This window comes from Triticum urartu, chromosome 1 (assembly GCF_003073215.2).
Source record: "Triticum urartu cultivar G1812 chromosome 1, Tu2.1, whole genome shotgun sequence".
Classification (NCBI taxonomy): domain Eukaryota; kingdom Viridiplantae; phylum Streptophyta; class Magnoliopsida; order Poales; family Poaceae; genus Triticum; species Triticum urartu.
The window spans coordinates 500,599,411-500,611,850 of NC_053022.1; the positions used below are offsets into that span (position 1 = coordinate 500,599,411).

Genomic DNA, 12,440 nt, shown 5'->3' on the forward strand with positions numbered 1-12,440 from the left:
TGGTCGGGAAAGTTAACCATCTTTGATTAACGAGCTAGTCAAGTAGAGGCATACTAGGGACACTCTGTTTTGTCTATGTATTCACACATGTACTAAGTTTCCAGTTAATACAATTCTAGCATGAATAATAAACATTTATCATGATATAAGGAAATATAAATAGCAACTTTATTATTGCCTCTAGGGCATATTTCCTTCAGTCTCGGCACGACGAACTGTAGCAACGGTGCATACTCAGGGAGAACACTTATACCTTGAAATTTAGTGAGAGATCATCTTATAATGCTACCACCGTACTAAGAAAAATAAGATGCATAAAGGATAAACATCATATGCAATCAATATAAGTGATATGATATGGCCATTATCATCTTGTGCCTTTGATCTCCATCTCCAAAGCATCGTCATGATCACCATCATCACCGGCTTGACACCTTGATCTCGATCGTAGCATCGTTGTCGTCTCGCCAACTATTGCTTCTATGACTATCGCTACTGCTTAGTGATAAAGTAAAGCAATTACATGGCGATTGCATTTCATACAATAAAGCGACAACCATATGGCTCCTGCCAGTTGTCAATAACTGTCTTACAACACATGATCATCTCATACAGTAATTTATATAATCACGTCTTGACCATATCACATCACAACATGCCCTGAAAAAACAAGTTAGACGTCCTCTACTGTGTTGTTGCAAGTTTTACGTGGCTGCTACGGGCTTAGCAAGAACCGTTCTTACCTACGCATCAAAAACCACAATGGGGTATAGTGATTGCTTTTTGATCTTAAGAAAGAACCCTGTTCATTGAATCCAATTCAACTAAAGTTGGAGAAACTGAAACCCGCCAGCCACCTGTGTGCAAAGCACGTCGGTAGAACCAGTCTCATGAACGCAGTCATCTAATGTCAGTCCGGGCCGCTTCATCCAACAATACCGCCAAATCAAGAAACAACTTGTGACGGCAAGCAATATGTATATACCCACGCCACAACTCCTTTGTGTTCTACTCGTGCATATAACATCTACGCATAGACCTGGCTCGGATGCCACTGTTGGGGAACGTAGTATTTCAAAATTTTCCTATGATCACGCAAGATCTATCTAGGAGATGCATAGCAACGAGAGGGGAGAGTGTGTCCACATCCCCTCGTAGACCGAAAGCGGAAGCGTTAAGTAACGTGGTTGATGTAGTCGAACATCTTCGCGATCCAACCGATCAAGTACCGAACGCATGGCACCTCCGCGATCTGCACACGTTCAGCTCGGTGACGTCCCTCGAACTCTAGATCCAGCTGAGGCCGAGGGAGAATTTCGTCAGCACAACAGCGTGATGACGGTGATGATGAAGTTACCGACATAGGGCTTCGCCTAAGCAATACAACGATATGACCGAGATGGAAATATGTGGAGGGGGCACCGCACACGGCTAAGATAACTGTCAACTTGTGTGTTCTAGGGTGCCCCCTGCCCCCGTATATAAAGGAGCAAGGGGGAGGCTGGCCGGCCCTCATGGGGCGCGCCCCCAAGTAGGATTCCTACTATAGGAATAGGAATCCTATTCCTAGTAGGTTTCCAACAAGGGAAGAGAGGGGGAAGGAAGGAGAGGGAGAGAGGGAGAAGGAAAGGGAGGGGCGCCGCCCCCTCCTAGTCCAATTCGGACTCCTCAAGGGGGGGCGCGGACAGCCCTAGGGCCCTCTCCTCTCTCACTCTCACAAGGCCCATGTTGGCCATTAGTTCCCCCCGGGGTTTCTGATAACCCCCGGCACTCCGATATTTATCCGGTGACCCCGGAACTCATCAGGTGTCCGAATAACATCGTCCAATATATCAATCTTTATGTCTCAACCATTTCGAGACTCCTCGTCATGTCCGTGATCACATCCGGGACTCCGAACTACCTTTGGTACATCAAAACACATAAACTCATAATACCGATTGTCATCGAACATTAAGCGTGCGGACCCTACGGGTTCGAGAACTATGTAGACATGACCGATACACATCTCCGGTCAATAACCAATAGCGGAACCTGGATGCTCATATTGGCTCCTACATATTCTGTGAAGATCTTTATCGGTCAAACCTCATAACAACATACGTTGTTCCCTTTGTCATCGGTATGTTACTTGCCCGAGATTCAATCGTTGGTATCCTCATACCTAGTTCAATCTCATTACCGTCAAGTCGCTTTACTCATTCCGTAATGCATCATACCGTAACTAACTCTTTAGTCACATTGCTTGCAAGGCTTATAGTGATGAGCATTACCGAGAGGGCCCAGAGATACCTCTCCAACAATCGGAGTGACAAATCCTAATCTCGATCTATGCCAACTCAACAAACACCATCGGAGACACCTGTAGAGCATCTTTATAATCACCCAATTACATTGTGACATTTTATAGCACACTAGGTGTTCCTTCGGTATTCGGGAGTTGCATAATCTGATAGTCAAAGGAAGATGGATAAGTCATGATGAAAGCAGTAGCAATAAAAATAAACGATCATTTATGCTAAGCTAATGGATGGGTCTTGTCCATCACATCATTCTCTAATGATGTGATCCCATTCACCAAATGACAACACATGTCTATGGTCGGGAAACTTAACCATCTTTGATTAACGAGCTAGTCAAGTAGAGGCATACTAGGGACACTCTATTTTGTCTATGTATTCACACATGTACTAAGTTTCCGGTTAATACAATTCTAGCATGAATAATAAACATTCATCATGATATAAGGAAATATAAATAGCAACTTTATTATTGCCTCTAGGGCATATTTCCTTCAGTCTCGGCACGACGAACTGTAGCAACGGTGCATACTCAGGGAGAACACTTATACCTTGAAATTTAGTGAGAGATCATCTTATAATGCTACCACCATACTACGAAAAATAAGATGCATAAAGGATAAACATCACATGCAATCAATATAAGTGATATGATATGGCCATCATCATCTTGTGCCTTTGATCTCCATCTCCAAAGCATCGTCATGATCACCATCATCACTGGCTTGACACCTAGATCTCCATCGTAGCATGGTTGTCGTCTCGCCAACTATTGCTTCTATGACTATCGCTACTGCTTAGTGATAAAGTAAAGCAATTACATGGCGATTGCATTTCATACAATAAAGCGATAACCATATGGCTCCTACCAGTTGTCGATAACTGTGTTACAACACATGATCATCTCATACAATAATTTATATAATCACGTCTTGACCATATCACATCACAACATGCCCTGCAAAAACAAGTTAGACATCCTCTACTTTGTTGTTGCAAGTTTTACGTGGCTGCTACGGGCTTAGCAAGAACCGTTCTTACCTACGCATCAAAAACCACAACGCGGTATAGTGATTGTTTTTTGATCTTCAGAAAGAACCCTGTTCATTGAATCCGGTTCAACGAAACTTGGAGAAACTGACACCCGCCAGCCACCTGTGTGCAAAGCACGTCGGTAGAACCAGTCTCATGAACGCGGTCACGTAATGTCGGTCCGGGCCCCTTCATCCAACAATACCGCCGAATCAAGAAACAACTAGTGACGGCAATCAATATGTATATACCCATGCCACAACTCATTTGTGTTCTACTCGTGCATATAACATCTACGCATAGACCTGGCTCGGATGCCACTGTTGGGGAACGTAGCCTTTCAAAATTTTCCTACGATCACGCAAGATCTATCTAGGGATGCATAGCAACGAGAAGGGAGAGTGTGTCCACGTACCCTCATAGACCAAAAGCGGAAGCGTTGAGCAACGCGGTTGATGTAGTCGAACGTCTTTGCGATTCAACCGATCAAGTACCGAACGCACGGCACCTCCGCGATCTGCACACATTTAGCTTGGTGACGTCCCTCGAACTCTAGATCCAGCTGAGGCCAAGGGAGAGTTTCGTCAGCACGACGGCGTGTTGATGGTGATGATGAAGTTACCGACGTAGGGCTTCGCCTAAGCACTACGACAAATATGACCGAGGTGTGTTTCTGTGGAGGAGGGCACCGCACACGGCTAAAAAATTTGTCAACTTCTGTGTTCTAGGGTGCCCCCTGCCCCCGTATATAAAGGAGCAAGGGGGGAAGTTGGCCGGCCCTCATAGAGCGCGCCCAAGGGGGGCAATCCTACTCCAAGTAGGAGTTGGATCCCCCCTTTCCTAGTACTACTAGGAGAAGAAGGAAGGAGAGGGGAAAGAGAAGGAAGGAGGGGGCGCCGCCCCTCCCCCTTGTCCAAATCAGACTAGGCCCATGGGGGGTGTGCAGCTAGCCCTTGGATGCCCCCCTCTCTCTCCCCTAGGCCCAATAAGGCCCATTACTTCTCTGATGGTTCTGATAACCCTTCCGACACTCCGATATATATTCGTTGACCCTCAGAACTATTCCCGTGTCCGAATATAGTCATCCAATATATCAATCTTTATGTCTCGACCATTTCGAGACTCCTCATCATGTCTGTGATCACATTCGGGACTCTGAAAAACCTTTGGTACATCAAATCACATAAACTCATAATGCCGATCGTCATCGAACGTTAAGCGTGCGGACCCTACGGGTTCGAGAACTATGTAGACATGACCGAGACTCATATCCGGTGAATAACCAATAGCGGAACCTGGATGCTCATATTGGTTCCTACATATTCTACAAAGATCTTTATCGATCAAACCGCATAACAACATACGTTGTTCCCTTTGTCATCGGTATGTTACTTGCCCGAGATTCGATCGTCGGTATCATCATACCTAGTTCAATCTCGTTACCGGCAAGTCTCTTTACTCGTTCCGTAATGCAGCATCCCGCAACTAACTTATTAGTCACAATGCTTGCAAGGCATATAGTGATGTGCATTATCGAGAGGGTCCAGAGATACCTCTCCGGCAATCGGAGTGAAAAATCCTAATCTCGATCTATGCCAACTCAAGAAACACCATCGGAGACACCTGTAGAGCATCTTTATAATCACCTAGTTACGTTGTGACATTTGGTACGTAGCACACTAAGTGTTCCTCCGATATTCGGGAGTTGCGTAATCTCATAGTCATAGGAACATGTATAAGTTATGAAGAAAGCAATAGCAATAAACTAAACGATCATAGTTCTAAGCTAACGGATGGGTCAAGTCAATCACATCATTCTCTAATGATGTGATCCTGTTTATCAAATGACAACTCATGTCTATGGCTAGGAAACTTAACCATCTTTGATTAACGAGCTAGTCAAGTAGAGGCATACTAGTGGCACTCTGTTTGTCTATGTATTCACACATGTACTAAGTTTCCGGTTAATACAATTATAGCATGAATAATAAACATTTGTCATGATATAAGGAAATATAAATAATAACTTTGTTATTGCCTCTAGGGCATATTTCCTTCATGGTCACGCTGGACGTATAGGGCCAGTATGAGGGGTACGGCTGGGTCAAGATTTTCCGAGCCGTCACTGGCGTATAGAGGGTGTTTGAGATGCCAACTATAGATGCTCTTAGAGCATTTCCAGCAGTTTCAGCATTCATAAAAAACATTTGACAAGGAGTTGGCCTAAAAAATGTGCTCCAATAAAAAACCACTTTTACAGAGTGTTTTGTATAGGAACGGTTGGAGATGCTCTTACGTCATAATATGTTCTCTGGTTATATTCCACTTGAGCTAACATAACAAGTAAATCTCTAGTTCTTGGACCTTGAAAATAATTGAATATCAGGAGCTATACCTGGTGGTTTGACCTACTTAAAAGCAATGGCTCAATATAACAAAATATGATCTGATAACCCCTTAGAGAGCCAGTTTGGAAATAGAGTAGTGGATTACACTGATCACAACGAAGCAATAAGATTTGATGACGATGACAGCCAACAATTCCTTTAATTCACTAAGCTCCCTATAGGTTGAAGCTGCCACAACCAATCAAGGTGTACAATTTGAGATTTTGCCCCATGATTTTGACTTGGTCATCATCTCGGTTGGTCCCTTTGGTCATCGCATGGGATTTTTATGGTCATTGCATAGAATTTCGGTTGGATTGGGCGTTCGGTCTAACCGAACTGACCGGTTTGATTCTTCAAGTAATAAATAATTTTGGTTCCTTCATATATGAGATGCATGATCAGTTAATCGATAAATGCAAAACCAATTGTTTTTTGCACCGAGAAGTCAGTTCGGACCTCATTCATGACCGAAGAGGATCAATATTTTCTAGGAGAAACAAATCTGGACTCAAAACTTGAGCAAGAAACGATGGAACATACAAGCAGGAATCAAGCATAGGCAGAAATGGGAGGAGCAAGGTATTGTTGCCAGAAATCGTTGCAGACGGGTAACCGACCGCTATGCAAGTGCTATGAATGCCATCCTCGACCATGAAGGAGCCATGGCCATCACGCGTGGAAGGCATGCGAACGACCGACTGATGTGTGTCGGGAGATATGGGCACAACCTTCGACCATGAACGAGCCATGGCCACCACCGCCATGCCTTTCTTCATGGCCGAAGGTTGTGCCCGTATAAGTGGGTTATGTGGGAACAGGAGAACTATATCTCGCCTATAGCGAGAGTAGCATCCATTCGCTGCAGGTTATTCTCCCACGAGATGATACTAGGATACTCGGATGCCCCATTTAGTCTGATTTTTCTGTTTGCTACGTTTTCGATGGAAGAAGCTCGCTCACGAGCGGTTTCTTCGGTCGTTATTCTGATTTTGGCCCAGTTTTCTCCATGGTTCCTTTTCTTTCTTTTTTCCTTTTGTTTTTTCAGCTTTCTTTTATTTCTTCACTGTTTTTCTTGGTGTTCTGTTTTTTCACCGGTTTCCTTTCTATCTCGGTTTTCACTAGTTTTGCTATTTTGTAATGGTTTTTTGGCTTTTTTGGTTTTCATTTCTTTCCACTGTTTTCTCTGGTTTTCACCATTTCTTTTGTTTTGCAGCTGTCTTATTTAAATTTTCATTGGTTTTTAAAGTTGTTTTCCTTTCATTTTCCTTGTTTTTATTCAGTTTTCTTTGTTACTTTTTTTACTGTTTTTTTCTTTTTTTTCACAACATGTCTATTTATTATCACACACAATGTGCTTTTCTGTATACATCTGGAGCATATTTTTATACATGTTAACTTTTTTCAAATACATGTTTTAATGTCCACTTTTTTTCATGCACACTATACATTTTTTGTATACATCTGAACCATTATTGTTATACACATTTAGCATTTTTCAAATACATGATTAGCAATTTCTTGAAATAGTTGTTTTGATGCCTATTCTTTTTTCATACACATTGTACATTTTTTCCATACCCCCAAAACACTTTTTATACACGTTTTGCATTTTTCACATACATGATTAACGTTTCTTTAGCAAATACATGTTTTGATGTCCATTCCTGCTCATACACAATGTGCATTTTTTTGTATACTTGTGAAAATATTATACATATTTAACAATTTTCAAATACGTGATTACCATTTTCTTTCAATCCCTTTTTTGAACACTTTTTTGGATACAAGGTACTCCCTCCGTAAACTAATATAAGAGCGTTTAGATCACTACTTTAGTAATCTAAATGCTCTTATAATAGTTAATAGAGGGAGTGAAATTTTTCAAAATATGCATTGGTACATTTTTTATGGCAAGAAACAATTTTTTAAAACCATGCGAACATGTTTAACACTGCATAAACATTTTTTTAATTTCATGTTTTTTAGTTGTGACAGTTTTCAAAAATATCACATATATTTTTAAATGACAATAAGCATTTTTAACCTACATGAACATATTTTACATTTCTATAATAAATTTTTAAATACAATGAATGTTTTTTTGAAACACGAGAATATTCCATTAAAATGTTACATACATTTTTTTGTTTTATGATAATTTTTATATTATGCAAATAATCTCTTTTGACGTCGTATACAAATTTTTACTGAAATTTCACATTTTTTTTTTTGAAATGCAGGAACATTTTTATATTGTCGTGAACATTTTTGGAAAAGCTAACAACATTTGCGTTAACAGATCTTTTATACTATGATAACATTTTTATAATTTTGAGGTTTTCAAAAATATAAGGAAATTTATATTTTTAAAATATATTCATTTAGATTAAAAATAAAAATAAAGGGGAAAGGAAAAAAGGATATTAGCGTGACGTTAGCGTCGCCAAACCAGATCCCTACTGTGCGTACCCATCACGGGCAAGTCCCGCATTTTTTTGATGCTACACGCGGGGGGGTGTCCACGAGGGCAATTTTTGTGGGCTTGGTCGCGGGTGCGGGCATGGGCAGCCCATGTCCACCTGCAGAGCTCCTCGTCCTCGTCTCCTCCCCCTTCCCGCGGGTCCCGACCCCCGGATCGGAGCCACGCCGCCGGCGTCCAGCCAGCATTCCTCACCGCCAGAAGGTTCTTCTCTAGAAATCCGTTTTTTTTTCGTCAAAAAAATAGAGAACTGGGGTTTCCCTCCGTTGGGCCACCGCGGATTGGCCGACGGGGGACCAGTTTGTCTTGGTGCGGAGACGGGAGCATCGCCGGCCACCTGAGTCGAGGAGGGAGGCGCACGCATCGGAGAGGGGGTTGAACTCCAGTATTCTCTCGCGGCGACTCCGGCCAGCGGAAGTGGAGGGAGCACCGGCCGACGGTCACTGCGGTAAGTGCACGACTGTGCTACCGCGGCACTGCAAATATTTTAGTCCCACATCGGTAGTTTAGAAGCGATTTCGTGGCTTTACAAAGTGATTAAAACCAACACCAAAGTATGATTTTTTTTCCAGCACTCACATTTGTTTACTGTTTTCCAATGTTCCATCCAGGGAGCCAAAAATACTGCTAGTTTTTTGTTGTCCTTTTGCTATGGAAGCGCACATGATATGCCTCTATGAGCTGTAGTTTCACTGCACGGCATGCACATGAAAGTTTGCAGAGGACCAAAAAGCAAACCAAAGTTAGGTGGTCAATTTGTGCACAACTTATAAGTTAGCATTTTGTTAGTGTTAGTTCAAGCCAATAGTATGGTTACTCAACTGTTTGTTTATTATCAGCAACGATTTAATTGAACATAAAAACATGTAGGTTGCAGTTCATGCCTACAAGTCAGTCTGGAGCTCCTTGGTTGCAGTTAGAATTGATTATTCCATCCATATGGTCGATTCATATGGAATCTGTTTGCTACACACGAATTGTTCGTCCACAGTTCTTTTAAGATAAAAATGAGGAGATAGCAATTCATGCCTACAGGTTACTATTTTGATTTCTAATTTTGTTGATTTGGGAATAACAGTAGCTTTATTATTGCATCCGGTGCACTGAGTGTGGAAGCCAGTCCATTGAAGATTCACAAGCAGATGTTGCAGTTCTCCTTAGAAGGGTACTTTTCCGTTCTATATATCTCGTGATGATCAGTTGCTTGACCTTCTCCATCCAGTTAGTTGTCAAGCTTTTAGTAGCAGAGATTTTTTTATACCTTTATATTTTTTCATGCTTCCACAGCATCCAACCTTTGCTTTACTTATCTCTTGATCTCAGCCAAACCTAACTGTGTTTGAATTAACCATTTGCTTAGAAATGAACTAGCTACTTGTATCTCGTTACTCAAAGATGTTCACAGGCGCCCAATGGTTTACTGCAAAATAACGTTGAGAAACTTGAATGATGTTTGCTATTATATATATTTATCTGAAAGAACTCTATCTGTCTATACTTATTGTTTGTAATGACAAAGATGATCTTGCAAATGCCACAGTTGGCTTGGTTCTTGGATTATATATTTATGTGTTTTTGACTTGATTGTTTCTAAGACTTTGATAATATTTTTGCCCTGGTATGCCTTTTCAGCTATCTTAAATTTCCATTACCTATTGGTGCACAGGAACACTGTTGTCTGGTGCACAAGCAATTTATTTGCACCATGCACTATGTATACATGCAATATTTAATCTTGAATTCTTGACATAAATAAATGCCCTAGTTCTATATGCTTTAAAGATTGAAATTTTATTGCCAGACACGCAGTATGTCATGGAAGCTTCATGGCTCAGGTAATCACATATGTGTAATTTTTGTGCAGCTAATTCGCGATGAAATAAAATCTGGCAAGAGTGATAAGGAGATATACGAAAAATTAGAAGACGACTTTGGCGAAACGGTTCTATATGCCCCTAATTTGATATTCAAACTGCCGCTATATGGTTATCGTCGGTGAGCCTAATTGCAAATTTAACATGCTATTCATACTTTTATTGTACTAGAAGTAATATTACTTGCACTTCTTAGCACATTATTTGTTTGTTTCATGCATGCATTGGTGTGCCCTGGTGAACCCATCTATTGTCACGAACTTTTGCGTCAAGATGTTGTTCATAAGTAATAGGCAGCATTAACACAAATGCTGATGATTCTCTTTCATAGTTATTGAGTGAATTTGCACCTATGGATGTAAAAATATCTGAATTTCTAAAGAAGCTAATCAATAACTGAGGATTCCAGGTTTCTAGCTGATCCCTTGTTGTATCTCAACTTCTGTATAGACAGTCAGACAGTGATGCTTATTTGAACTACATTTATTCGTGCGTAGTAAAATAAAATAAAAATCTGCAGCAGAAAATGCTGCAATCGAACACTTCAAAATATTTAAGTATCTAATTCCCTGAATTTAAATATTTCATGTACAACTGGGTTTCTAGGGTAGGTAGTTCAAAACCTGACACGGTAAATTGTGCAGGTTATTGTGGGTGGGGTTGCAGCTGGTATCTGGGCTTACCAAAAGCATAGGCAAAGGACTAACGTTCACATTATGGCTCTGAACCTTGTCCGAGGGGTTCCCCTGACTCCAAGGGAGAAGGAGACGATGATTGACATCCTTACGCCGCCTCCACTAACTAGGAGATGGTGGTGGCCTATCAAGTGATGTTCATGTCCTCAGATGCAACATATAGTACTAATTTGCAGTGTTAGCATTATATGGATGATCAGGATGGCTGAATTTGGCGCATGATTTTGGTCTACATCTCACATCCTTGGGAGGCCTTTCGCAGATCCTGCAATTCGCATGCAGGTTGCGGGGCATTGGAAGTTTAAAGAATAGCCTGCTGTTGAAGTGTAGGGGTAGTTGCTTACTTCCCAGGTGCTGTTGAACTGACAAACATGTATCGCCGCTATTGATCCTCATGTAGCAGAACTTTGTCCCCAAAATAAGCTACTCGTACGATTTCTTATTTCCTCTGACATCCACTCTAACAAATCCTCTCTATGGTTATGTGTCCCTAAAATTTTCAGACGAGCTTCTAAAACAAGCCTGTCGTCCTCTATATTTGTGGATGGGTAGACGATCCTCTGTATTTTTCAGGTAGTTGACGCCAAGGACAGTTCCCCCAACCGCCTGCACTCCTGCCTTGCCTCTCTGCCACGCCAGAGCCCATGTGTGCCGACGCCGACCCTTCCTGGCTGTCCTGATGCTCTCGCGCCGCCAGTGCTGCTGACCCTAGCCTAATGCCGTCAGCCGCCCCAAGCAGTCCCACCACACCCTCGAGCTCTTCCGCAGATGAGGATCGGTTGCCGCTGCGCTTCTTGGTGCCAAGACAGTGGAGCTTGGGGACGGTGTAGCCGTGTAGGGCCGCTCCGAGGGAGGAACTTGTCGAGGGATTCAGGGAGAGGACCTGCACCACCAGGCACAACAGCAAAGGCAGATGCGATGGTATACACCTTATCCGCAAATTCCCATGATAAGAATTCAGTACTGTATCTTTTTTTAGTCCCATGAGCATTGTTTGAATGAATATGTAATGGATTGATTTTGTGGTGTTCTGTAGCAGGGCAACCAGAGAAGAATTTGGACGTGTGAGACAGGGTTTAGTGAAAAGAGTTGTCTCTCTCTCATCTTGAGAAGCAAGTTCAGGGTTAAAATGTGAAGACAGTTAGGAATAATCCTCTATAACACTAAGCTCCCTAGTTTCAATGAGGCCACAATCAATTGTCGTCTCCAGTTGGAATTGAGTCACCCTATTTTCTCCGAATCAAGAATTTCACAAGAAGCTCTGTCATTCAATTTTTTTAATACACTATGGTACAACCCACATTTAATTGAGGTCTTCAATTGGAATATGTCATCTGATTTTAACCGGGTCAACAATTTCACCAGGATCTCTCTCATTCAATTTTTTAATACACTATGCTACATAATTTTGGAGCTCTTCCATTCGATTGAGGTATAAAATTTTAATGCCTTGATTTTGAGTCGATCAATCCTTGATTGTGTCAATGAAATCTCTAATTCCAGTAAGCTCACTATTTTTTATGATTCAATTGAGATATTCAATTTGGATTGGATACACGATTGATTGGGCTTCATAGTCGGATCTCTCGATGAATGGGTCCCTCGGTAAGTGCTTGGATTGTGTGCGCCTTCTTGACAAAGGAAGTGCCACATATGACACATTTAGCACC

General features: G+C 41.7%; 1 protein-coding gene across 1 annotated transcript; it reads left to right on the plus strand.

Annotated features, from left to right (window-relative positions):
* The first annotated feature begins 8,282 nt into the window (after positions 1-8,282).
* LOC125532981 (cytochrome c-type biogenesis CcmH-like mitochondrial protein) lies at positions 8,283-11,684 on the plus strand. Its single transcript, XM_048696808.1, is given in 5 exon segments — positions 8,283-8,405; positions 9,283-9,366; positions 10,066-10,156; positions 10,159-10,196; positions 10,720-11,684. Coding segments are annotated over 5 exon segments (522 nt in total). The 3' UTR covers positions 10,906-11,684.
* Positions 11,685-12,440: the final 756 nt, after the last annotated feature.